The sequence below is a fragment of the Arvicola amphibius genome, chromosome 9 (genome assembly GCF_903992535.2).
Source record: "Arvicola amphibius chromosome 9, mArvAmp1.2, whole genome shotgun sequence".
NCBI lineage: Eukaryota > Metazoa > Chordata > Mammalia > Rodentia > Cricetidae > Arvicola > Arvicola amphibius.
The window spans coordinates 118,774,204-118,800,566 of NC_052055.2; the positions used below are offsets into that span (position 1 = coordinate 118,774,204).

Sequence of the window (26,363 nt, forward strand, 5' to 3'; positions counted from 1 at the left end):
AGACGATTTTTTTTAGACTGAAACCGTACACTTTCCCCTTCAAAGTCATGGCAAAGTCTTCTTCATTCATGAATTGAGTTCCTGCTACACCGCTCTGAAAAGCAGCGATGTGTATGTGTTTTCAGGCTGTCTCTCAAGGTACCCATCTGCAGGGCTCAGCCTGGAGGCGAAGGAATGTGGGACAGCTTTTCCCCATGGGCCATGCAAGATTTTCTTCCAGTGCTTTGGTACATTGAGCTAGGAGTGGAACCATCACCCCTTGAGGCTTCCCACACTGAGTGCCTGGTAGCCATGGGACTGCCACTGCCCCATGGGAGTCCTCAGAGGCACCTTCCATAGGCAGAGAACGGTGGGTTTTTAAGAGTTTGTTTATTTAAAAAAGTTCTCAGCTAGGTGGTGGTGATGGCACACGCCTTTAATCCCAGCACTCAGGAGGCCGAGGCAGGTGGATCTCTGAGTTCAAGTCTAGTCTATCTACAGAGAGGGGGGGGGAGGGGGGGGAGAGAGAGAGAGAGAGAGAGAGAGCGAGAGAGAGAGAGAGAGAGAGAGAGAGAGAGCGCTCCAGGATTGCCAGGGTTATACAGAGAAACCTGTGTTGAAAAAATTTCACAGCAGGGCAGCTGCACATACGAACTCACAGCGACTGTGACAGGATGCACACAGCTGCAAGTTCAACCCGGACCAAATGCCGTCATGAAGACAGGAGGTGGGCACCAAGAGAAGCTCCAGTCCCAGCTGGGAAGCTTTGGGCAATAGAGAGTTGCCAGGAGACAGAAAGGAAGCCAGTGTTGGAAGAGAAAAAAAAGCTCCTGGTCACAAAAACCTCCTACCTGGGCGGAGCTGAGCATCCTGGCTGGGCTGGTTCAGTCATTTTGACTTCAAGACCATTCCTACAAAGGCGGCAGGTTCACCTTAAGCCATGCTGAAGAGGTGGGCAGAATAATTAGTCCTTAATGAGACACTGAGCTTTTCCTTCTGGGAATTCCTGCCCCCAGGACAGCAGCTTACAGACCACAGCCGTGTGTGTGTGTGTGTGTGTGTGTGTGTGTCCCTGCTCCCAATACAACAGTTTACAGACCACAGCGTGTGTATGTGCTTGTGTTTGTGATCAGTTTGCCTGTTTTTCCTTTTCCTTTCTTCTATCTCTTTTCTAGTGCTTTCCTAACACTGGGTTCTCTATTTCCCCAACAGTTTGGGCTTCCTTGTCTTTCTCTAATGTTTCTCTCCCCCCATGTGTCTGCCCTTTACGCTAGGTTAAGGCATGGCTTTTCCCTTCTCTCCACTGGGCAAGGGCTGAGGTTCTACAGCTTGTGTGCCTTGAGGCTTTCCCTTTAAACTCCAATAACAATACCCAAGTGCTAACATTTGAGTCCATCCTTAAGTTTTTTTATTAATGAGACTAACCCCGAAGGGGACCCCTATATTCCCTGTATCACTAGGAGGGCCGGCAACCTCTGCGTGTAAGAAACTGACAAGTCAATGTTTGTAGGATTTCATTTGCGGGAAAAAAATTACACATGTGGAAATAACATTGAAAATAAACCAACAAAAACCCGAACAATAATAACAACTAAAGATGGCAGTGGGTTTCCGGAGGAGCTCAGGGTCAGGCCTTCCACCAACTGCTGTTCTACAGAACTTGGGGGTACTCCACCCTAGCCCTTGTGTCATGGCCTGTTGCTATGGATACCTCAGCAGAACAGCCTTAAAGCATAGCACCCAACCCTCTCTGAGAACATGCATCATGGGAACTTGGGCCACTGCAGGTCCTGAGGACTGAATGGCCAAGTGCTTCTTTTAGTGTCCAGATGTGTGACCCTCACCCTCACCAAGTGTGATTTCACCGTCAAGGACAAGTGATGGGACATTCATTATATTCCACAACTTACCAATATCTGGAGCTGGTGTTTACTGGGGTCCTGGCTCAGCTTTCTGTGTGGAGCGGGGGTACACTCCGGTAGGGAGCCCCTGTCACAAAAGTCAGCAAAAATGTCTTTGTAATGGTTAATATTTTCAACCTGACAGATTCTAGAGTCACCAAGGACATGAGCCTCTGGGCATGTCGCTGAAGAATATTCTAGGTTGGGTTAACTGGAGTAGGAATATCCACTTAAATGTGGGCAGCACCAATTCATGGTCTGCCATCCCAGACTATCTATAAAGGAGAGGCCATCTGGGCATGAGCCAAATGCTTGCCGACTGCCAATGCAATGTGCCCAGCTGCCCCAAGCTCCTGCGGGCATGCCTTCCCTGCCACAGGAGCCAAAAGGAATCCTTCCTTTTCTGTAAGTGTCCTTTGTCAGGTATTGTGTCCCAGCAACACATAAAACAACTGATACAGTCTCCAGTCCTAAGAAATCCGGAGCGACGCAGACTGTCTAGAGGCTTTTGTTAGCAGAATGGAGATTTGGCTGCAAATAATCATTTATGTTATACTTGGGTTTATTTAAATAAAAATTTATTTCAAAGACCAGATACATATAACCAAGACGACAAATGGCCACAGAACAATCATAGTTTGTCTTAATAAATAACAAAATCCCATTTATATCTCTTAAAATCTATATAACACATTATACATTTAAAATAAATAATCCCTGTGGGTCTAGACACAGCCCAGGTGTCTGGGGTAAGAGGGATGGCTGGGTGGGACCCATTGCTCCTAGTACCCAGTGAAGTCCCCTCCCCAGCCTCTGCTCTCTCCATCCTGCAGGGGACCGCAGCACATGCCGGTCGGTGCTTTGGGACTGGCCTTCCTAGTGCCCCTGTCTTGTTGGGGCTTTATTGCTTCACAGTCGTTTACATCTTGATGGGAACGGTGGTTTCCTGGTTGGCTCTGAGCATGGGTCTTTGTGACTGCTGGGGGTGGGGGACTCCATCTCAGTTTCTATCCGTGACTGGGCGCTCTCCTGCTATTCTGCGGCTGTTGGTTCGTGGATGGGACATTTGTGGCGTGTCCTACCCTTTCACCCTGCACATTTGGGAAGCGTGAGAGCAGGATGACCTGGGCTCATAGGCTATAGAACATTCTACACTAGGTACCTGAGAGGGGTTGGGCTGCCTGGGAGCCGCAGCCCAGTTCTGCCTGTCAGCATGCGCGCTAGAGTTCAGTGGTTAGCGGGCATCGTGCACCTGCCAGGCTGGGGCTGGCTGGGCCATTAGGCCTCGGCCCATTAAGGCAGTGGGACACAGCCCAGGCAGGCTCCCCACTGTCATTCTGAGCTCGACATCTATCTATCCAGCGAGTCCCAAGGTAGCTTGTGAGTCGCCCCAGGGGGCATGTGCAAAGGCGGATTTTCCTTCTTAGGACAGGATCCTTCATTTCAGCTTTTCCAAGGACAGTGTGTGTAAGATGGGTCCAGGCACTCCAGAGGGCTTGAGGTCAGTGTTCCTTCAGCCTAAATGCAAGGGATATGGTGACAGAGGGCCACACAGCAGACGCCAAGCACACACAAAATGCACAGACCCTAAGTGGGGACAGCCCTGTGCCCTCCCTGAGATGCTTGCTGTCTGGTGGGCCAACTATGTGCCCTTCCCACAGCTTCTTGGTGGCAGGGAGTGGGGAGGAAGGGAGAACAGTAGCTGGAGAAACTCTCTTGGCTGGGAAGCCACAGCTCAGCAAACACCACCAAGAAGGCAATTTCCTCACAGTCCTCTCACTGGGAGTCTGAGGAGACATTCACGGAATCATACCCACACAGCGGCACTTATTAGACAAGGAAGGAGAGTGACAATGTGGCCCAAACCGGGACAAGGGGTCAGCTCTTTCCTTCCTGTCAGGCTGCCTGGAGTTGCCTTAACTCCAGAGAGGCCACAGTGGACTTACGGAGCCTGGATTCCTGCAGTCGTCCTGGGACAACTCAGTTCCTTGTGTATGAGGCGGATCAGGAACTACACCCAAAACAGAGAAAAGACATTGTCACCATATGAGACAGAAGCAGAGGGCAGGTGTGGCCTTCTGAGGCTTGCTGGACTGCATGGTTCTTCTGAAGCACCCACAGGCTCCTGCCCCATGGAGACACTGTCATCAGAGCAGAGACCATGCTGCCATCTGGCCTGAGGTGAAGGCTGCCTCAGACCTGGATTGTAGCACAGACTTCAAAACCGAGCCAACCACAAGATGCCTCAAATGGAAACAAGACAGAAAATGAAGGGAGATGCCTAGGAAGGGGACAGTGAGTGACCAGCAGAAAGGGGACTGCCCACTCCCAGCTTCTGCCTCCAAGACGCTGGGGGCCTGAGTGGTGTGAGCAGAACAGGAGACTAACAGTCACAAGCCTGACTGTTCCACTACCCAGGCAGCAGGAATGTAGTCCCCTAGCATCTCTGAGGATGTGAGCTCAGGTCCCTGAGCCCTCAGCCCCTGACTGGGAAGGCGGTAAAATTGGCTTATTTTAAGGAAAACAAACAAAACAAAACAAAAAAACCACTGGAAAGAGGAAGGGCCTACCCGAGCTTTAGGGCATTTATTTGCATATGTATAATTTGAGGAATCCTCTCAGGCAGCCAAACTCTAAACAGTTTTCAGTGCCGGGCTGGGCATGAGTTCAGGGTGCATAGGAAAGCCATATCCCCAGTCTAATATAGCCAAGGATGACCTTGACCTTCTGATTCTACTGCCTCTACCTCTCCAGTGCTGGGGCTACAGGTGTGCAGTGCTGGGGTTACAGGTGTGCAGTGCTGGGTTTTACGTGTACAGTGCTGGAGTTACAGGTGTGCAGTGCTGGGGTTACAGGTGTGCAGTGCTGGGTTTTACGTGTACAGTGCTGGGGTTACAGGTGTGCAGTGCTGGGGTTACAGGTGTGCAGTACTGGGTTATACGTGTACAGTGCTGGGGTTACAGGTGTGCAGTGCTGGGGTTACAGGTGTGCAGTGCTGGGTTTTACGTGTACAGTGCTGGAGTTACAGGTGTGCAGTGCTGGGGTTACAGGTGTGCAGTGCTGGGTTATACGTGTACAGTGCTGGGGTTACAGGTGTGCAGTGCTGGGGTTACAGGTGTGCAGTGCTGGGTTATACGTGTACAGTGCTGGAGTTACAGGTGTGCAGTGCTGGGGTTACAGGTGTGCAGTGCTGGGTTATATGTGTACAGTGCTGGAGTTACAGGTGTGCAGTGCTGGGGTTACAGGTGTGCAGTGCTGGGTTATACGTGTACAGTGCTGGGGTTACAGGTGTGCAGTGCTGGGGTTACAGGTGTTCAGTGCTCACCATCTACTTTAGCACCCCAACAGGCCTGTCGCCACTATCATCCCACCATTTTAAAATGTGGGCACGAGGGCTCGAGAGAAGGTTCAGTGGTTAGGAGCCTTGGCTGCTCTCCCAGAGGACCTGGGTTTGGTTCCAAGCACCCACATCAGGAGGCTCACGACCATCTGCAACTTGAGCTTCAGGGGGTCTGATGCCCTCTTCTGGCCTCTGCACCCATTTACATACTCTGCACATGTGTATACTCAGGCATATGCATGTACACATACAATAATAAATAAAACTTTTAAAATGTGAATGTTGCAAGCACAGAGAGGCTCAGTGACCTGTCACGAGCCAGGCAGAACCTCGCCTTTGACTCTCAACAGCCTACAAAAAACAGTTCCACCTGCTTCTGACTTTACTCCCACCACTGGAGACAGGAAAAGCCTCAGTCCATGTGTCCTCAGCGAAGGCAGCATGATGCACATTGCTAGGGACTGCAGGAGTCCACGGGAAGACACTCCGCTAGCGTCTGTCCCACAGCTCCAGCGCTAACTGAAGGTGCATGGGTTAGGAGCAAGGCGACCCACCAGTAAGGCACAGGCATCTGCAAACATCAGCATGTAGAACACGTTGCTCCATCCGGAAGGGGAGATGAGCCCCGCCAGGAGGGGGCCCAAAGCTGCTCCTGAAACAGGCACACAGATGCTGGTTAAGGAAGGCTAACGAAAGGGTAAACAGACTCAGTGCTGAGGAGGGAGCAACAGCTATAAACATCTTCTGAGACCCATTCTAAAAGTAGGTATTGATGTCTGAAACATCCACTCTGTCCGACATGCCATCGTTATAAATGAACTCAGTGTGGTGGCACAAGCCTTTAATCTCAGCACTCGCGAGGAAGAGGCAGGAGGATTTCTTTGAGTTCAAGGCTAGCCTGATTATATAGTAGGTGCTAGGACTACATAGAGACCCTGTCTCAAAGAAACAAAACCAAACAATAAGTACATGGACTTATGTAAAGAAGTCTGAACCCAACATACAACTGCAGTCACCCCCACGCTCAGAAAATGTCACTGAATAAATGTGTCAGAAACACAGGACTTAGACCCTGCTGATGTCAACCAACTGATTTTGATCACAAGTCAGGGAACTTCCCGTATTTGAGGGGGCTGCTGACCAGTTATTTGCAGAGGGCAGCGTGCAAAGCGTGTGTGTGTATAAGTGTGCACTTGCATGTGTGTAAGTTTGTGTGAGTGCATGTGTGTGCATGCATCTGTGAAATGAGGTGTGGGATAAAGAAAACTCAGATCCTGTGAACTCTTTCTACATTATATTTGTGGTTTTTTTTTTACAAGTCTAAAATTATGTTAAATAAACTTTGAAAGCTATACAAACAAAAGCCATCGGCAGAAGAATGTTTGCTGCAGGGTCTGGTATTTCCCTCGCAGGGGGTGGGTGAATCTGACATGAAGAGGGCTTGTCCAGCAGCTGCGCGCTAAGGAGCTTGGGGGATGGCCTCTGGGTTACTGACTACAGTGTAGCATCTGAGAGCTGAGGTGATTCACCCACACTGGCTAGTCTAGGGTGTGCGAGCACACACATTACTCTGTGATCTGGGAGGCTATGTGATAGACTTTCTCCACGTCTCAGCAAAGGGTCAGGCAAACGCCAGCTGCTCATGTGAGTTTACTCTGCACTCCCCCAAGACCACGGAGTGAACCACAGCTGAGAGTTCAAAAACTGTAAGTCCACAAAGTCGAGGGCAGATGAGAGGAACACATTTTTGTTGTGTTTTTAAAAGACAACAATGGGTACAACCTGGGGACTTCTCCCCACAGCTAGGCTGGCCAAGAACCTGACACGGAGGAGCGGCTGCAGCAGGCAAGGGCCATCATCTGTTCCCTCCACTACCTCAGAATCCAGGTCCCTTCTCATCAGTGTCTCAGTAGCATCCCACAAAAGAGCAGTATCTTAACCTCTGGGGACAGCAGGCACTAACTAGGAAGAGTATGGAGAACAGGAACCCAGTGTAAAGATCAGCCTTCAAGCAGTTACCCATGCTCCAGCAATGGCAAGAACACCAGCACTGAGCACTTTATGGACAGCAAGATTCCTGCAGATTCTAGGCTGATCTGTGAAGAGCTGGGGGTGCTCTCCAAGAGAAAGGACTCCATGCTCACACTAGTGTAGTGGTTTATTCTTACTAAGATACAAAGGGGCTTAGAGGATCCATAGCTGAGGAAGACCCAGATGCGAACACATCCAAATTGTGAGGAAGGAAACCCAGGGACAGTTAAACCAGAAAAACCAGTTAAACCATCTGGGCAGTGGTGGCTCACAGAGGCAGGAGGATCTCTGTGAGTTCAAGGCCAGCCTGGTTCCAGGACAGCTAGAGCTGTTGCACAGAGAAATCCTGTCTTGAACCACCACCCCTCCCCGCCCCACCCAAAAGAGAAAAGAAAATCCCCAGGCACAGGTAATACTGTCCGAGTGCACGTGGAAAACTAACTGGAATCTTATACAATTCTCATTTTTGTAGCTGAAGATCAGTTGTCAGCAATGAATTTTCACCTAACACAGTGTCTGCGGCACTAAAAGGGCATTGTAAAAAAAAAAAAATTAACGAGTGTTGAAAATATGACAGCTAAAATAAGAACACAAAGGTTGAAAGAGAAAGTCAAGGACACCTGAGAGAGGGAACAAGAGAGGCAGGAAGGACAAACGTAGGAAGAAAGAAGCACCAAGGAACAATCTGGAGACCTGATGTTTCACTGCTGTTTTGCAGAAAACAAGATAGAAAATGGTAGCCAAACTCAGCAAAGAAACAACGGTGCCCATCCCCCAAGATGCAGGATCTGCTTCTACATGGAAGCCTGCCAGGGGCAGCATGGTGGGTGGAGGGTGGGTAAGAGGGTAACCTGAAGACCCAGAGCAGGAAAGCCAGGTCAGCGTGGAGAGCAAAGTGTGACAGCTGATGTCTGCTGCCGGCGATGGAACCTGAGAGACACTGGGGTTCTGGAGGGGATCTGGTGTTAAGTGAAGATGGACCCCCAACACCACAGCCTGGCTAGCTCCAGGAGTCTCAGGAAGCTACTGATGTCTCACCCATAGAAAAGCAGAGACCAAGAATCTAGCCCACAGGGCTCTGATGTAAGAGGGAGGAGGAGGCAGTGCGGGGGACGGAGAGGAAGCAGTCTATGTGGCTTGGTGGGCAGCTGTGTGGCCCGTCACCAGGCTGCTAGATGTTTGAACGTGGCAGTAAGAAAGGGATTGAGAAGGTGGCAGCGTCAGGGCAGGGACAATCAGGACAGAAACAAACAAGAAACAAACGGGGGCAGTTACGTCAGGGAGAGGGATGCCAGGTCTGAGGATCCACAGGGCTGTCTTCCTAGCAGAGCCAGTGTGATGGGGGAGCGGGGGAGAGTCCAGGGCAGAGAGTGTGGGAAGAGTCATGTTTAGTTTTCTCGGGTAGCAGATATGAGATGGGGTCTAGACTAATAAGGGCAGGAAGTTCACGTATACAGTGAGCCCAGCAGCAGCTGGGAGGGCTGGGCAGGCAGAGCCAGGCCTGTCACATTGTGTCATAAGAGCTCTTAGGACTATCTAGCGCCTGGGGCTACATTACATATGACTTGATAAAATAAGAGCTTGAAAATACCCATGACTCTATGTAACTGTTCTGCACACACAGGTCATGAGGATAGCCTTTGGTCCCACTGTGGTGTCACTATGGACCCTGCACACACGTGAGCCATAAAGCACTCCCAGCATGGAAGAAGGTGCTGGCTGGTTTGGGATTGGTTAAGCTGTGACTGCCTATACCAGCACTGACTAATGGGCGTGAACAATTGACAAGCACTCGGGGCAAACACTTCCCCATGTAACGCTTCTGCTAAAGTGGCATGCCATCCCTCGAGCCTACTCTTGCTTCGTCTTGCGGGGAGCGTGTACAAGAGACACAAAGCTGGGACTCAGTGGAGGACCAGTGTTCATGCTGTTTCCATGGTGACTGGCTACTGGAGTCCCTGTGCTCTTGAGCAATCAGGGAAGCATGGGGGCTGGGGTCCAGGAGTTCAGCCAGTTGGATTTCAGTGGCAACGCCGTAGAAAACCCGGGCGGGCACGGGCTTTGAGGGAGGCAGCGCACGGTGTGGAGGGTGGAGAAGGCTCATTGACTGGCCTGCTGCCCTTCTATTTTGAACACGGTGCATTCCTCCTCCACAACCCAGCATGTGGCAGCGAGGTTCACCTCTTCGCTCAGGCAGCCTCTCTCCCCTTAGCCTAGTATTTGAGGCGAACATCAAGAGAGAAGTGGATTTTCCACCTCCTTCCTGATTTTTCTTTCTCCTCTGATCCTCTGCTTTATTGTAGTGCCCAGGCTGTTGACAGGGCTCCATGTTAGCTTTAAGCATGGTGTCCTGGGAATAGCAGACTCTGTGGGACAGAGTGAGGAGGGGAGACTTGGGGGCAGGCGTGTATCTAAAGTTGTGTGAAGTCTCTCTTGGGCTGGGTGAACTGGGAGAATGGTGGACCACTCCTCACAGGAAGGGTTGTGCTGCTTCTGAGACCCATCACCAAGGCACAGCAACCCAGCCCACCCTCCCCCATGTCCCAGACATGCTCGCTGCAGGGGTCAAGAGGGGCCCTGAAAGGCATCAGACGAGTGACCACACATGTCACCCGAGACACCTGTATCATCTCCAGATCCAGAAAAATGAAGGAACCCATGCCAAGGACTAGCTGAGTCTGACCTTGGTGGCCAGTTAAGCTGAAGCCTGGCTTTGTTGACAACAGTGACCTCCCCCATGCCTCACCAAACTCTCACAGGAAGAAGCCCTGGAAGAAGCAATGGGGGGTACAAAACAGATATGAGGTTCCTGTGACTTGGGCTGGTAGTCCAACCCTGATGAACCTCTCTGCCACAGCCCTGATCCTGGGGGACCCAGATCTGTGAAGCCCCGCCTCCTGAACAGGAGACCTGTGAGTCCTTGCCTGTGACTATAGCTGCCTTGGACCAGAGTCAATGCAGCTCAAGGACGATGCCACCCAGGTGGGAGCCTTAACTCCCACCTACAGAAGGGCAGTGAAGGGTCTCTGCCTTCTATAGGCTCAGGTTGTACTTGGTGGGGTATGGTCCAAAGGAGAAGGCTCCTGGGAGCTCCAGGCTTGGTGTTTTACCAGATCCTAGCTGTCTGTGCCCTGAACAGGACCAGTTAGGTACTGCAATGCTCCCAAAGGGGCCATGTGCTAAAGACTTGGTCACCAGCTTCTGGTGCTGCTAAGAGTTGGTGGCACATTCGGGGCACAGCCTAGTGGAAGGAAGCTGGGACACTGAGCATGTGCCCACCCCTCCTCTCTCTCTGCCATGGGGGGAGTGGTATGGTGCACCCATAATACTGCTTTCCTTCCCACAGGCACAAACAATGGGCCAACTGGCCACGAAATACAATCTTCAAAACTGTGAGCCAACACAATCCTTCCCTCTATTGAAGCTGATCGTCTGTGGTATCTTGATATAGCCATGCAAAACTGACTAACACAGGGATGAGTCGAACACACTGCCACCTTTTGTCACACCAGAATGTGCTAACGTGTCTCTTCAGAGACCTCAGCAAGGTGGGTGTGTCAGAATCGTTTCCTATAACATAAATCAAAACAAGATCCTGTCTTTTCTGGAGAGACAGAGATGACAAGTCAGAGCCTAAAGTCTGCCAACCCCTGGGTCAAGTTAGAGCCTGATGGTACATTCGCCCCCACCAAGGAAACAGATCCAGCCACCCACAGCTGTCTCCTCTGAAGTCATGTGCTACAGCCTCCACAGCCGACTCCCCTGAGCATCCAGGAGCAGTCGGTCCTGACGCTGGCATCAGAGCCTTGGGTCCCCGCTAGTTAGGAACAAGGGCTTCCCTCCTTCCCCCATGCGGGTCTCGGGGAGGGGAGAGGACGTTCTCTGCTTCCCCCATGCAGATCTCAGGGAGGGAGGGGACGTTCTCTGCGTACCTACAGACCCAGTGCCGTCGATGATGGCCGTCACAGTAGACAGGGCATGGGAGTTCCCTTTCAGACTGTTGTGAGTCCCCTGGGAGAGTGGAGGAAAAGGATGTGAAACAAACACAGATACGGAGTGTGAAATAAACTCGTTCCTGATACATGCGCCCATTAGATAGGACACTCCTTAGGAAGTCTACACCCTACCCACCCTTCACCCAGGGCTTCAAAGAGAGAAACCCTTCACCATACCTGACTGAGTATGTTTAGTTATTTGAGACTCTTTTATTCAGTCTAAAAAATACAGTTAGAATCCCCCCTCTGCTTCTTGCCCTTGTGTGATGATCATTTTGTTCAGTCTGGTATGAATCCTTCCAGAATATTTCACGGTACTTAGCCGAGTCTGCACACTCATGCCCACCCAAGGGATAAGCTTCCTATGCACTGATTGAGAAACACATGTAAGACCGGGCCCAGGCAGGGCCAGCCTGCTGCTGGGACAGATGACACAGGGTGCAGAGAGGTGGAGAGAGGGTCAAAGCTCCACTCCTGGGCCTCTTCGCTGGTCACTCTCTGTGGGCCACTCAGGGGCAGGATTTACACCTCCCGCGGGAGGAAGAACCCTAAGAGAGGGTGCCAAGGGGCAGCCGCTAGAAAGCTCTCAAGATGCATGCTATCCTGGCACGTCCGTGAACGAAGCTTTGATCACTGCGGCAGTGTTGGGCCTGAGTAGGGCGGGCAGCTGTGACTTACCAGGTCTGCGGAGACGGCGGTGGTAATCAGCGCATAGGGCCCGCTGACTAGGGCACCACTGAGGAGCAGCATGGCTGTGGAAAACAGAGGGGGCTCAGAACAGAGCCTGACTGGCCCAGCAGTCCACTGGTGAGGGCAGGGGCCCATCCCCCCGGGGGCAATCTCCAGGGCGCAGCACAAATGGATCCTGTACCCATGCCTGGGGATGCATTGCCATGCTTCCCAGAGCCTCAGAGTCCCCCCTGTTCGGAGGACCTAAGACTCAAGTTCCCTGGTCTTCATGGACAGCTGCTGATGATGGTACTGGGCACGGGGGTAAGAGCTTGAGTGGACCAAGGTCAGGCCTGCGCCAGGTCTATGCCACAGCCTTCTCAGCCACACAGGGGACTGCCTCTCTTCACCACAGACAGAGATGCTGAACTACATGGCCCCTCCCTTCAACGGCATGAACTCATTTTCCTGACGAGACTCTGGGTCCATGGGAAACCCCACGTTCACGGGCAGAGTGCTTTCTGGTCACTTGCGATAGGACCTTCCTCTACTCCGTCCAGTCTCCACGGCCAGCTCTCCACTTTATACATGGCTTCCAAGGCTGTCCAGGGCTGTGGCTAATGGCCCACCCCCAGGCTGAACAGGCTCCCTTGAGCATCTCCTCCTCTTGACATCCAGAGCAGAGCACTGCTGGACCAGGTGCCTTAATTATCCATACTGTCACACGTATGTGCACTGTTCAGGTCCACGTCCAGAAGCTGGAGCCTGGCTCTCCCCATGAGGGACATGGGGACACACTGCTCAGTCACCTCGGCTTGATGTCTCTAGATTGGCTTTCACAAGGTCGTGTGGACAGACACACGTGAGAGGATTAGTGTCAAAGTCTCATGTTACTCACCTATGGTGGCTTCTAGTCCCATTTTGCTGACAGAGGAGAAGACGTAGAGCTGTAGGGATTAAGAACGAGAAGATGGCTCAGCACAGGCAGCTGCAGGGCTGCTGGAAGCCTCCATGCTGAACACTTAGCTCTGGGCCTTAGGGAATTCACCCAACATGACCAGGGCTGGCGGGCAGGACACCGAATAGTTCCCAGCTCCTCCTCTGAGGTTTGAAGCTACCTGTCCGAGCACTGTACCCTGGGAGGCAGTGCTTCCAGCAATGGGGCCATGCTGGTTGGAATGTCTTTTGTTTGTTTGTTTGTTTCAGACACGGTTTCTCTGTGTAACAGTCCTGGCCATCCTGGAACACACTTTGTAAACCAGGCTGGCCTTGAACTCACTGAGATTCACCTGCTCTGCTTCCCAAGTGCTGGGATTAAAGACGTGTGCTACCACTGCCCAGTTCACAATGTCTTAAGGATTGCTTTATAGAGCCCGAGGCCTCAGAATTCAGTCCCGCTCCAGGGACAGAGACAGCATTGGGGAGAGAGGCAATGTGGCAACAGAAAAGCCCCTCAATCACAAACGGCAATGGCAGGCCAGTACCACACCGGCTCTGCACATCCAAGTCACCTGCCCAAGGTCACGAGCTTCTCAATGCTTAAAGAAGGATGAGCCTGCCACAATGGGCTCACTGAGCCTAGAAGGGAGGGACGGCACACAGATTCTAAAGGACAGGCAAGAGTGTGACTGGGAAGAGGAACAGCAATGGGTGTGAGTGATGCCCCAAAGATATGAGCAGCCCATGAGAAACTCGGGGTGAGGGAGAAGCGCTGTGTGCACAGCCCAGGAGTTGAGGCAGGCCAGCCTGAAGGAAGCCCTGTGTTTCCAGTCAGGGACAAGCTGAACTGCTAGGGATACGGCGCTCAGGCCGGGGCAGTGGTGGCTGGTGGAGAACGTGAAAGCGACTGCCTGCTGACAGCGGGCAGAGTCGGGGCTCACCGTGGGCGCCGCTAGCAACAGCATCAGGCCGCAGGTGGAAGCTCGTTTTTCCAGGCGGTCGGAAATCACGCCTGCTAGGATCCCACCTGTAACAGAGAGGGAATGGCCTCAGCAGCTGATGCCTGGCACGTGTTCTCCGGAGAAGACCCAAGTCACAGGGACAAGAACAACAGCAACTGGGCAGCAGAGAGCGGCCGCTTGGGGCCTGCCTAACAGGACTCATTGTGTAAGGGCTATGGAGTCACAGGGTGGTTTAGGGTCAGGCTTTAGGGCAGCCCCAAAGCCCCTTTACCTGGCATGCACTAATGCCACCACCTCCAGGGTGTGTGCATGTCACTTCTGAGGGCAGCTGGCTCAAGATCACTGTGTCACACGGTGCCCTCCCAACAGCAACACTAACTTGAACATGGATGGATAGATTGTTTTTTTTGAGACAGGGTCTTACTGTGTAGGCCAGGCTAGCCTCAAACTTGCCCTTCTGCTGCCACAGCCTCAGGGTACTAAACCACAGGAGTGTGCCACTCACCCAGCTTTGTTGTTAGGTTTTATGTGTGTGTGTCTATGTAGTTTATTTATATTTTATGTGCATTGGCATTTTGCCTGCACATATGTCTGTGTGAGGGTGTCAGATCTTGGAGTTAGAGACAGCTGTGAGTAGCTACGTGGCTGCTGGGAATCGAACCCAGGTTCTCTGGGAGAAAAGCCGGTGCTCTTAACCTCTCAGTTATCTCTCCAGCCCACTCTTGTTAGGTTCTTAACAGAGTGGAGCAAATGGTCGGGAACTCACCAAAGATCCCGCCCACGTCAAACAGTGTGGACAGCTCCCCGGCTTTCTTGGCGTCCAGGTGATCTGTTGAATGACCAGCATATGGCCTAATGAGGACACATCCTCAGGGATTATCCCAGAGGGACCCACGCAGGACTCTCTTCCACAAGTGCTTTCACACCACAAGAAATCACCTGAACTCAGATTTAAAAAGGAGATTGGCTGACGCATCTCGCCCCAGCCTGGCACAGCCTGGCACTCCCTGGCCATCCTTGAATCCTTCGCTTGCCCACCACGGGGGCATTGGTTTAGGAAGCTCTCCGGTGTGCAGGTGGTTCAAGGTCATGGGTAGAGCTCCCCCAGGGCAATGGCCAGTTGCATGAGGTACCCCTGCGCTACCCGATCCCAGGGGGGGACTAGAGTCTTCGGGTGCTTCGGCGGCAGGGTACCCTCCACGTCCCTTTCGCTTCCAGTTGATGGATACTGACCAGTAAGAGGAGACAGCTGGGAAGACAGCCCTTGACTCCTCAGGCCCATCCCCCTCAGCCTGAATGCCACCTGCAGGGAACTGGGTTTGGCTCAAACCCAGATGCAGACTGGGCATCCAGGAAATTCAACACTCCAGCTGAGACTCCCTCCTAGACTGTATTCTGTATTTGAGATGAAGCAGGGGTAGTGAAGCAGGGCTCTGGGCCCTGAGGACGCTCCCTGAAGCCTGATCACTCACCCCATTTCCTTCTGCAGCTTGTCTTTGTTAGCCACGTCCCCCAGAAGGTCCCCCGGCTGCCTCCCCAGCTTCCCTGGCTGAGGTGACACTCCTTCCAACTCTGAGCTCTGGTCAACCTTCTTATGGCCTTATGACACCCTTGAAATTTGACTCCCCCATTCTCAAAGACCCCCTTCCTGTACTGTCCCCAGAGTCCAAGGCCCAGACTGTATCTACAAAACCCTGTTGCTTTTCCTCCCTCTCCTGGTTCACCACACTCTGTGACCCCCGCCCTATCAGTACAGAACTTGCAACAGCCCTTACTGGTCCCCGGGAACTACTGATCTCCTGTCACGCTACACACAGCTATCTAGTACTATTTTCCTGGAACATTCTATCGGATCTACAGCTTCAGATGTTCCTGGACTCTGGGAACTTAAGACAGGCTGTCAGCCCTCACACAAATCAGAACACACCCCCAGAAACAGTTTCTAGGTCAGATTTCTCAGGCAGTCTTATCTCAATTCCCAGAGGCCACACTCCTGCTTGCTGGCTGCTGTGCTTCAAAGCCCAACATGGCCCAGACTGAAAAGCAGGCAGCTTCTGAGAACTGAAAAGGGGTCTGGATGTACCCGGTGAGCCCAGTGAAGGTTTAAAGAGCCACAAAGTGTGTGGCTGAGCCACGCTGTCCCTCTCCGCTCGCCCCGTGTGGTCCCTGGGCGATCAGTGCGGGGATCGCAACCTCACTTCCAGCCAGCACTCACCTACGTTGGTGATGTACAGCGGGAGCCAGAAGAGGAAGGTATAGCTGACCAGCTTGGCAAAGAGCAGGCACAGAGAGAACTCGATCACGCCCTGGAAGAGGGAGGGTACCAACTGTCAGCTCCAAGCGTGGGATTGGCAGTGTGTGTCCAGGTGTGACTGGGTACAAATGAGTATGCTCCTGCAGGCGTGCTGTGCTTCTACAGGCCTGGCACAGGGGAGGACATGATGGGGAAGCAAGCCCTGGGAGACCCGAGGCTCACACTTGCCTAGCTGCCTGGAAGGCAGAAACCTGATGTCCACATCCAACAAGAGTCAATGAGAGAATACGCTGATAAGCTAGTCATGCCAAATGATGGCCAGTGATTTCCTCCTGGGGGGAGGAGGGATGCTCATTTAGGCTTGGGAACTGGGCCGGGGAGATGGCTGAGTGTGTAAGAGCACTAGCCGTGCAAGCACACCCGAGTTCAAATCCCCAGCGCCCACGTTTAAAAAGCCAGGCACAGTTGTGCCTGGACAGTGGAGGTAGAGGGAGGCAGATCCCGGGGACTCATGGGTCAGCAATCTAGCCAAACCGGTAAGTTCAGGGAGAGACCCTGCTTCAAAGTAGTAAGGTGGGGGACAACAGGTGAAGACATCCGACATCTTCCTCTGGCCTCTGCAATGGGTGTGTGCACCTGCGTACTCCTGCGTAAGCATCACACACACGCATGCACACCCACACACTCGCACACTGAACCCCATCACCACCACCCTTAGCGTTTTCCAGTTGTTAGCATGGCATGAGGAAGGGAGCATGTGGTCCACCATTAGCCTGCTACATGCCTGGCATGCTCTGCACTGGGATGACCTCATCTCACTTCATCCTTAGATCAACAGATGGCATTGCATCAGGGAGGAGCCCAGTGACGGGCAGACAGAAGCTCGGTGGGGATGCTCAGGCCGACCAGTTGGGCAGGAGCAGGGGGAGCGTGAAAGCTGGACTAGGCCTCCAGAGTCAATCCTGCCCACACTGCCCCATGTCTGGCATTTGCATGCTGGTCTGCTCCCCAGCTGATGCCAGCAGAAATCTATGGGCAGCATCCTACAGCAGTAAGGTCCCACAGAAGGGCTGCTAGCCAGTAGTAAGAACACAGTCTTAGAAACGAGGTTCATTTAAAACTGCCATCTTCCACTGGATGACCGTGAGGCCTGTTCAGGAAGCCGGTGCCCATGCTTGCTCCCGAGCTGTGGAGAATGGCCAGGGCTCACAACTATAAATTCTGAGATTGTTAACTCAGGGCATTGTGGGAGCCAGCTGACACTAAGGGCCAGAGGATAATCAGACCCAGCCACTTAGGACCCTAGCGCATTGTGGGATATTCTTCTGTATCCGCTACTCCCTCATGTCTGGGCCTCCTGTGGCCACATGCCACACTGGGCACTTAGACCCTCACTGTGCTGGGAAACAGAGCAGACTCAGTAGAACCGCAGAACAGTGAGCACAGGGCACTACACGGGAGGCACCCTCCGCCCTCAGAGCCAGAAGGCAAATGACCGGGAGGATGGAGAGTCAAGAGGGACAGAAACATCATGGGCACAAGTCCAGAGCAGCCAGCTTTCCGTTTTCCAAGGGAAAACATTTGTCAAATTTAATCTGTCTATGAAATTTCAGAGTGGAAAAATTAATTTCAAAATGATGGGAATAGTAGAAAACAAAGAGATCACACACACAGCCACATTCACCCCGGAGTGACCAGCCACACTGCTAACACAGAACGGGAGGGCCTGACCCACGAACTACACAGGCACACCCTTTACAGTCAAACCCGCGGTATGTTCTCCCCCAGCATGCAGACTCACCGGGATCCTCAGAGCTCCTGTGAAGCTGATGGCTGCCATGCTGCCACTGCTGTCCCCAGGGAGGACGACGATGTGATTTGGGTGGAGGGAGCTCTTCCCATCAGACAGCAGTAAACACTGCAGCTCTGGGTCCTGGACACAAAAGCCAAAGGAACAGACGTCACCAGGGGTGTCTGGCTGAAGCGAGGCTAGAATTCTAAGCAAGTCACTTGGTTTCCTGCTAAAAGCCTTAGGGACACATATGGGTGACAAGGTCGACCCATGGTCACATAATCTGTTAGTATCCACTTGGCTAATGAAATACCATTAACTCATAAAACTCTTTGGTTCAGAGATAGTAAAAAGAACAGAGAAATGAACCCCACATGTGGAGAAAGATCAGTTGGTTAAAGCACACCCATTTGGATGATGTATCTTGTGCCCAAACATATGGAAGATTCTGGTAACAGAAAATTCTCAGCATCTCTTAACATAATTAGATTATATTTTCATTGTGATCTAATCAGGTATGTCCGGCCTGCTGACATGTGTCCAAAGATAACTCAGGAATGCACCCAAACACAAAATTATAAACATACTTAAAACAGTAAGCTTTTTTTAAGTGTGTGTGTTTGTGTGGTTTTGTTGTTTGTTTAACTCGATCACACAGTTCTCTGCATGAACCTTGCAGATGACAACATGGCTGAATATGCCTGAAGGGATGGTTTACATATTCATCTCCGTCTACAGGATGTTTTCTGGAAAGAGAGAAGCTGAACTCTGAACCGGCAATGTGGTCACTGAGCTGTAGAACGAGGTGATTTCATGGCTTTGCTAGTAAGGAATTCATCACAGGACCCTGGACCTCGCAAGGAGTTCACAAAGTTCACAGTGGACAAACACTGCCGGAAGTGATGATACTCTAAAATGTACAATCCAGTTCTGAGATTTGTGCCTTCTGATACTGGAGACATTCCTAAGGGACAGAATTCATGCCCACTGGAGTATAGCAGAGAGATCCCAGCTCTGCATGGGGTTTTAAGTCAGAGCAAGGGCCACATAAAAAGGCTTTTCCTGTATGATCCGTGAGTCCTAGGGGCTTAAAAAGGAGTGTTCCTGTGTACTTCGGATGAGCGTGGGATCCAACAGCCACTGATACATTTTATTTGCCTTACTGTAACACATGTAAGGTGAATTCAAACTACAGTAGATTTAGAAAAGAGAAAAAGAAAGACAGGAAGGCAGGCAGGCAGACAGACAGACAGACAGACAGACAGACAGATGGGGCTGGAGAGATGACTCAGCAGGTAAGAGCACTTGCTGCTTTAGCGGAGGACTCAGGCTCAATTTCCTGCATTCAAATGCCTGTGACTCTAGCTCTAGGGATCCAGTGCCCCCTTCTGGCCTCTGTGGGAACTGCACACAGATTTCACATAAACAAGCAGGCACTCAGGCGCACTTATTAGATAAGAGATAAAAGCTAGGTGGCAGGTTTGACATGCGGACACTCAGCATTGTGTGTGAGCTTGAGACGGACACATCAACCAGGCCAGGTTCACTGACCAGGAGGGCGTTTTCACACTGAACCTGTGTTCGATACTTGAGAAGGAAGATAAAAAGTACGGGTGCGAAGGGTCACGTTCCACTCCTTACAGACACGGGGGACAGAGCGTTGGCAGTCACTCTCATGAATCAAGTCTGGTGCTTAGCTTGGGATACTCTCCACTAGTTCTCTATCACACTTAACACTGGTTCCTGTGAGACCTCAATCCTGAACTGGCTGAGCCTCAGAATAGCTCCAGGCTTCAGGCTTCAGGCTAGTTCCTGGGGACCAAGCCGAGACCTGCAGGACCTTTCAAACGGAAAGAGGCCTGGCCAGGGGTAAGATGCAGCAAGTCCACCTGGCCAGGAGAGGGGCCGTCTGTGACCTGGAGAGCAAGAACAGTTCGACCACAGAAAGCCCACCTACAGGGAATGCCTGGGAGTGTAAAGTGTCCTGTGGCGCCACCTGCTGGGCTGACTTAAAAGCTGCAAACTCAGACTGCTCTGGAAGCAGGCACCAGTCTACACTCAGGTAGACTTTGCTGGGAGGAAGAACTGTAAAAGTAAGGTAGTGGTACGTCTTCCAAAGCAAGCAAAAGGAACTGCTATTTCCTTTCAGAGTGAACAAGGGGCTACCGGCTAACAAGAGACAAATCCTGGGGGAAGGGGAGGCGGGGGCGGGGCTCCTGCCTCAAACACCCAGGAAGCAGGCTCCATGTGTGCTCCATTCAGCCTAAGAGGCTGCAGGATGAATGAGGATTCCTCAGCTGGAACCCTGCTCTTGGCCTATGCTGCCCAAGGGCAAAGGTTGTTCCTGCTCAACACACACACACACACACACACGCACGCATGCACGCACGCACGCACGCACGCACGCACAGAGGCTACTGCTGTCACTGAAATACCTCAGTTGGATGTGCCTATAGTCACACTGTGGGAATCCTGTCCTTGGTGAGGTCTGGGCAAGGAAAGCACAGGCGAATGGCTTGCCATTCTGATGCTCACATGGGGTCTCGGTAGTGTCTGAGCCCCGGCCAGTCAGAGGCACCAAGGAGGGCAAGTGGCTAAGGGGATGGGAATTATGGCCACCTCTAGGCAACCATCGTCAGCCCGCAAAGCCCACGGGCTCCCTGTCCCGTGCAGCCCCACGTGGCCTCTGCATTAAGCCTGGTGCCTGGCATGAGCAGCAGTGAGCAGCACGTGGAGTCAGGCTAGACCACCCTGGGACAGGGGACAACCAGGGGCTCCTGTCAAGCTCAGGGGACACCCCACTACGCATCCTAACCCGCGGCAGGGGCTTGCTCAAGACACCACGTGAGCAGGGCCAGTCCCCACCCCAGTCAGCTTAAGTAAGGCTACCGAGCTGCCGTGGTGGCTTCCTGGTGGCAGTGAACAGACTAACAGAGGGGAGACAGAAGCCACACACTGAAGCCAGGGCGAGCCCTTCCAGGTTAGTCACCACAAAGAGCAAAATGTCAGCCTTCACAGTCACCGCGGAGGAGTGTCACAGAGGTGTGAACCTTAATCAAGATGTGATACTGGAAAATGAAACTCAAGCGAGCCGAAATTCCTGCAGGCACACCTAACCTCTCGACACTGAGACACAGCACAGTCAGCTACAAAGCCCATATTCAAGAACCGTGCATCGGGCTGCATTCATGGCTACGCTGGGGTATGGTGCATGCATGTGGCCCCTGGGGGGCAGGGTGGACAGGTCTGTAAGCATTTTGGTTAACCAGTCGGAGCCCACATGCTCCTTAAAGTGCAAAGACCAGGGTGTATGGAATAGCATGTGTCTTCCTTCTCCCACTTCAAACACCATAAACTTCTCTGAGCGATAAACAAAGTGATAGCTTACTTAGTGCATCGATCCTTCAAGCAACCTGACTTCAAAATGAAAAGAAAACGACTATAATTTCAATGACTAAGGTCGAGTCTAAAATACTCCAGAAGGCTCAGTCAGCGAACCGTCTGAGGAAGTGAATCCAGAAGTGCATGAGGGGAGGGCAGGGAGAAGGACCGGGTGTGGGCAGAAGCTGGGGTATGAATCAGGAACTTAGCATCTTCATGACCTAGCGTCTTCATCTAGAAAGCGGGGGAAAGGTAAGAGATGATGACCTTTTATGACATTGGTCACCTTTTCTTGGGCCTGTGACATGAACTCTTTACATCACATTGTACCCCTGCCCACTGTGTGCGCCCTCCTGCCCTGTGCTTCAGGACCTGCAAGACCCACCTGCCATACAGCTATGTTGCAGTGACACCTGCTGGGGCCAGCTGGAACAGCACCTGTCTGCCCGCCTCTCCACCTGGGGTACCATGTGGCCAGGCCTCTCTCTGCTCACTTCCCACCTGCACCTAACTTTTCAGCTCTAATGACCTTGAGCCGTGGGCTCCTTGGGCTACAAACAGCTACTGGACGAGTGAATGGCTTTCAGAGTTGACTGAAGGCACGGAAGTTTAGCTGACTATCCAGAGAAAGCCAGCAAAGGTACCTCAAAGGCCCTTCAGGAATACAAGCAGATTCGGTGGCTGTCTGAGACGTGACTAAGGCTCAGGGCCAGTCATTTGGCCCACTGGGCAGGGAGACTGGTCCTGAGTCCCTGCGGTCGTCCCAGCAGGCAGAAGCCATGTGTTACTCACCAGAGGTCCGTTCTTTTCGCTGTGTGTGCTTTGCTTCTGCAATCTAAACCTGTTTACGCCGTTCTCCGAGACTCTGGAATGCTGGGAGAAAAACATCTCATCAGAGAGTTCATTAAGAATGTTTGTACTGGGGCTGAAGGGAAGGCTCAGCAGTTAAGGGCACTGGCTGCTCTTCCAGAGGACTTGGGTTCTATTCCCAGCGCCCACATGGCAGCTGACAACCTTAGTAACTCCAGTTCCAGGGATTTGATGTACTCGTCTGTTTCCATGGGCAGCGCACGCACATGGTGCATATACATACATGCAGACAGATGCTTACGCACTAAAAACTAATACTTTTTTTTTTTTAAAGGAACACTTCAATCACCACAGAAAAATTATGAGGGAAAAAATGTGGCAAAAGCCCAGAAATATGCTGCTGTTTCATGATGTCTGGGACAACTCCAAACACCCACATGGCACCGCGTCACGTAAAGCTCGCGGTTCAGTGTTCCGGGAGTCAGAGCCTTGATTCCAACACTGACCTCAATCTCAGAACACCTCCTCACCTTTAGAGACAGGAGGCTGTCACTCTGTGCCCTCCCCACCACCAACCCACTGACTCATTTGTCCCCACAGAGGTATCCTCTTCTGAACGCTTCAGGCAGCAGACTGTCTGCTTCACTAACGACTTAGCAGTGACCTCCTTGTCTATTCCAGATGCAGGTCCCTCCCCCAACACAACCTGCAAGCATTTCCTCCCATTCTGTGCAACTGCCTCACTTGGGATGGTACCATCTGAAACACAAAAGTCTTGAATTCTGATGAAGCCTAATTGACATTTTCCCCCTTTAGTTCTGCTACGTTATGGCTGATCACCCCCATGACTTCGTGTGTTAAAGCTGAGCCCCGCCGTGAAACATTAAGAGGGTGGAAATACCAGCTGTTCTGTTCATGGTTCCTGCCCAGCCTGCCGGAGAACGCTCAGGACAGCTGAGCTCTGTGAGACCCCGGGGACTGGCTCAGAGATGAGAGGTTTGAAAAGGAGATTAAAAATTCATTGTGGCCTTTTGGTCAAACTCATGCTTATGGGGAGAATCAGGCAGACTCGGCCAGCCCTCAATCACACACAGACACCAGAAGGTTGGGCCTGGCCGGGTCCCTGTGTCTGGAGCTGGCTGTGAGGAAGAAGCCCCTTCTAGGGTCTAGGACGGCTCGCTTCCTCAGGTGTGGCCACAGCTGTTCGAGGGGACAGATGTTTCCACATGGAAGCAAGTGTCCAGATTCTACTGCATCTAGAGGTTGTCGCCGCCTGCCGGCCTCCAGGTCGCAACGGAAACATTGCGGCTTGGTAAGCTTAGATTGGCTTTGAGAGCACTTTCAAATATCAACCCTAGCTACTCTGCCAGAATACAGCTGTCTTCTTTGCTTACTTTCGTTTTGGTTTATAAAGTACCAGAACGCCCCCGCCCCCATCCACCCACCCCCAGCCCACGGCTGTTGAGCCTCAACAGGAAAGGGCTCTGGCGCCCTCTGCTGCACGGTTCAGGCACTGCCCCCAGAGCTGAGAACGTAGGGCTGCTGGCTCCACAGAAAGGTCCTAACATTCCACAGGGCAAAGGGGACACAGGTTAACGGGGATTGTATGTTGACAGAAATGGGGGCCACTGAGGGATGTCAGGCCAGGCTGTGGTGACATGTTTCAGGGAGCCTCTGCAGGTGGAGCTGAGGCCTTGGGAGCTAGCTGGTCAGCCGGAAGGGTTTGGTGGGTGGTGACGTGAGCTGAGAGAGATTCTTGTCATGTGTGGGTTGCAAAGAGGACTAGGCTGTTCTGGAAGGGTAACAGGAGACGGAGGAGCTCTTACCGTGGGCAGGGTGGAGGAACACTTGATGTCCTTTGGATCTGAAAGAACAAAGAGGGAGACAGTGGCTGAGCATGGCCGCCCACAGCAAATGAACCCACCCGGGGCCCTCGGCAGTCCTTAGGGCGTTGTTGGCAATGGAACCACTCTACACTTGGTGTTCCTGCTAGGTGAGTGGGTTCAGCGTCTCTCCCAGAAACAAAAGAGGGGACTATGTGAGCAGACGGGTGTATTTCACGACTGTAACTTTTATTAGCCGTGCGCCCTTGAATGTATGTAATAAGGCTCATTTGAAGAGAACAAGACCCCGTCATTTAGAGCTGCTCTCACTAAGTAAATGGAAGTTTACGGAAGAAAAACAGCCCAGGCCAAGGGTCTGGCCGGGTTCCACTCCACTCTTCCGCTGATTTCTGATGGGAATCAGCATGTGGCAGCCCACTCCAGGAAGTGCCAGGCCATGGGTGTGGTGGACAGGACTTTGAATATGGTGTGGTAAGTCAGTCTGAGCCAAGGACACGGTGGACCCACGGTGCGGTTAGACGAAACATCGAAGCCTGAGGCTGATGGCAGAACACTGTCAGAATAGCATCTGGAATGGGTGATGAACTTCTAAGAAATAAAAGTGTGTGAACCAGATGCTTCCCAGGAGAAAACAGAATGCCAGCGTCACGGAAAGGAAGAGAGGGGTCACGAGAAGGTCCTGCTGTCCTGTCACCTGAAACCCATCCAGTGGCCTCCTGGGCCTTGGGTGGTCACTCAGCTCCCCAAGCAAGCAGCAGCTTGTTCCTGAACTCTGCATACTTTAGAGAGTATGTGTGAGAACAGCCCTGGGGCCTGACACGGTATCTGGGATGCAGACAGCACTCCATGTGGAACATTCTCTGCCTGCCACCCAGGGGAATGTCCCAGTTATGACAGATGAAGACACAGGGGGCAAGAGGGTCTCAACTTCAAGGCAGGGAGCAGGGCCAAGCTCAGGTCTTTTTGTAAAAGGGTAGGAGGTGGAGGTGACCTCAGGACTGGTTGGCACAGCACAGGGGAGCCGTCCTTATGAGGAGCACAGCCATGTCCAGACTGAAGTGGCACAGTTGAACACCAGACCCTGAGACAGTCTTGTGTTGGACAGGGAAGGGGAAGGGGCCACCAAAGCACCATGACCAGGCCCGTGACCTAGGATGTGTATGGGGACAAGCCACTTCAGTGAAGTGCCCAAGAGAGGCAGGAGCAGGAGCAGGAGCAGGGGTGGGAGGTGGCTGATGAGGCAAACTAGCTGGTGTCAACTGGCACCCACATCAGGAGGGCACAGCATGGAAGGATGAGGAGAGACAAGGAGGCAAGCAGCACAGTGAGTTTTTAAAATAGATAATAGTTGGTTTTCCCTGCACTTGGCTGGAAAATATATCAAAGGCTGATATATTACATATAAACAACCCCAGGAACTGGGGAGGTGTGCCCACTACAGAGGCCAATCCTGAGGCTCAGCGCCCCAGCTTTGTCTCTCTTGCCCTGGCACTAGGATACCCCACCACCAGCAGCAAACTACCTTCCTGTTCCGAGCCTAGAAGGACTGGGTAGGTAGGAGGCACAGACCAGCTCGGAGGAATGGTCCTGACCACATTGGCTCTAGCCAAACTTCCCAGAGATACAGGCAACACTAGGCCTGTGGTTTCTGGTCCAGTCAGCCTTCTGCCAGGCTGGGTTGGCCTGAGGAGTGGAGCTTGTCTGCCCCGGGGATGAGGAAGAATGTCACCAAGGTCATGGCAGTAACAGGCAAGGACAGTAGGTCACCTGGGATGGGGCACAGGATCCATGCAACCTGAAGGACAGTCCTCTTGGTACCAGCTTGTCCATTATTAGCAGGAGTGGGCGCTCGTAAGAACGAGGCTCTGGGTTGGTGAAAACAGGAGTTCACTGTTCTGGATAAGTCTGTCCGAGGTGGGGATAATGCCCTGTCCCTGATGGAGCTGAATGGCAACACCTAACCTATCTAGCCGCTGCCACGCCCTCTGGGCTTCCTCCCATCCTCCTTACCCAGAACGAGCTCTGCCATCGGTTAAAGAAGAGAACACACACCCCGGGGACCTCTAAAGTGGGACAGGGCAGATGCAGGGCCTGGAGCCTCAGTGAGCACCAACTGGCACTCTCCAGGTAGCTGGTAGAAGATGACCCCCTGCCAGGGGGAGGGGAGGGGACAAGGCCCAGGAAGACAGGTGGCACCGTGGCCTTTCCAAGAACTCCAGTGACTTGCCAGTTAGTTAACCGGTTGCCTTGGGACAGCAGCCAGAAGGCCCTGCCTATGCCACAGTGCACTTGCTGGGGCTGGTCTGCCAGCCTGCCAGCCTGCCACTTCCTGGGACTCTGGAGGACACTGTGAAATGGGACAAAAGCAGTGTCCCACATCATCCGTTCTGCTCACAGACCTCACATCTAAGTTCCAGGTCTGAATGTTCCTTTCTGTTTCCACCTACCCAGAGGGCGGGCCGAGAG

General features: G+C 52.4%; 1 protein-coding gene across 2 annotated transcripts in view; it reads right to left on the reverse strand.

Moving 5' to 3' along the window:
• Positions 1–2,441: 2,441 nt before the first annotated feature.
• The window catches only part of Slc37a1 (solute carrier family 37 member 1), a 49,713-nt gene continuing 25,791 nt past the window's right edge, over positions 2,442–26,363 (reverse strand). For both annotated transcript variants that reach the window (XM_038342398.1, XM_038342397.1), the window contains exons 9-20: positions 23,880–23,917; positions 22,036–22,116; positions 17,872–18,003; positions 16,032–16,122; positions 14,583–14,645; positions 13,796–13,881; positions 12,814–12,862; positions 11,925–11,998; positions 11,184–11,262; positions 5,775–5,872; positions 3,827–3,891; positions 2,442–3,398 (exon numbers count right to left, since the gene is read on the reverse strand). In XM_038342398.1, the coding sequence (XP_038198326.1) occupies positions 3,383–3,398; positions 3,827–3,891; positions 5,775–5,872; positions 11,184–11,262; positions 11,925–11,998; positions 12,814–12,862; positions 13,796–13,881; positions 14,583–14,645; positions 16,032–16,122; positions 17,872–18,003; positions 22,036–22,116; positions 23,880–23,917 (872 nt within the window). In that variant the 3' untranslated portion in view covers positions 2,442–3,382. The remainder of the gene's footprint in view (positions 3,399–3,826; positions 3,892–5,774; positions 5,873–11,183; positions 11,263–11,924; positions 11,999–12,813; positions 12,863–13,795; positions 13,882–14,582; positions 14,646–16,031; positions 16,123–17,871; positions 18,004–22,035; positions 22,117–23,879; positions 23,918–26,363) is intronic.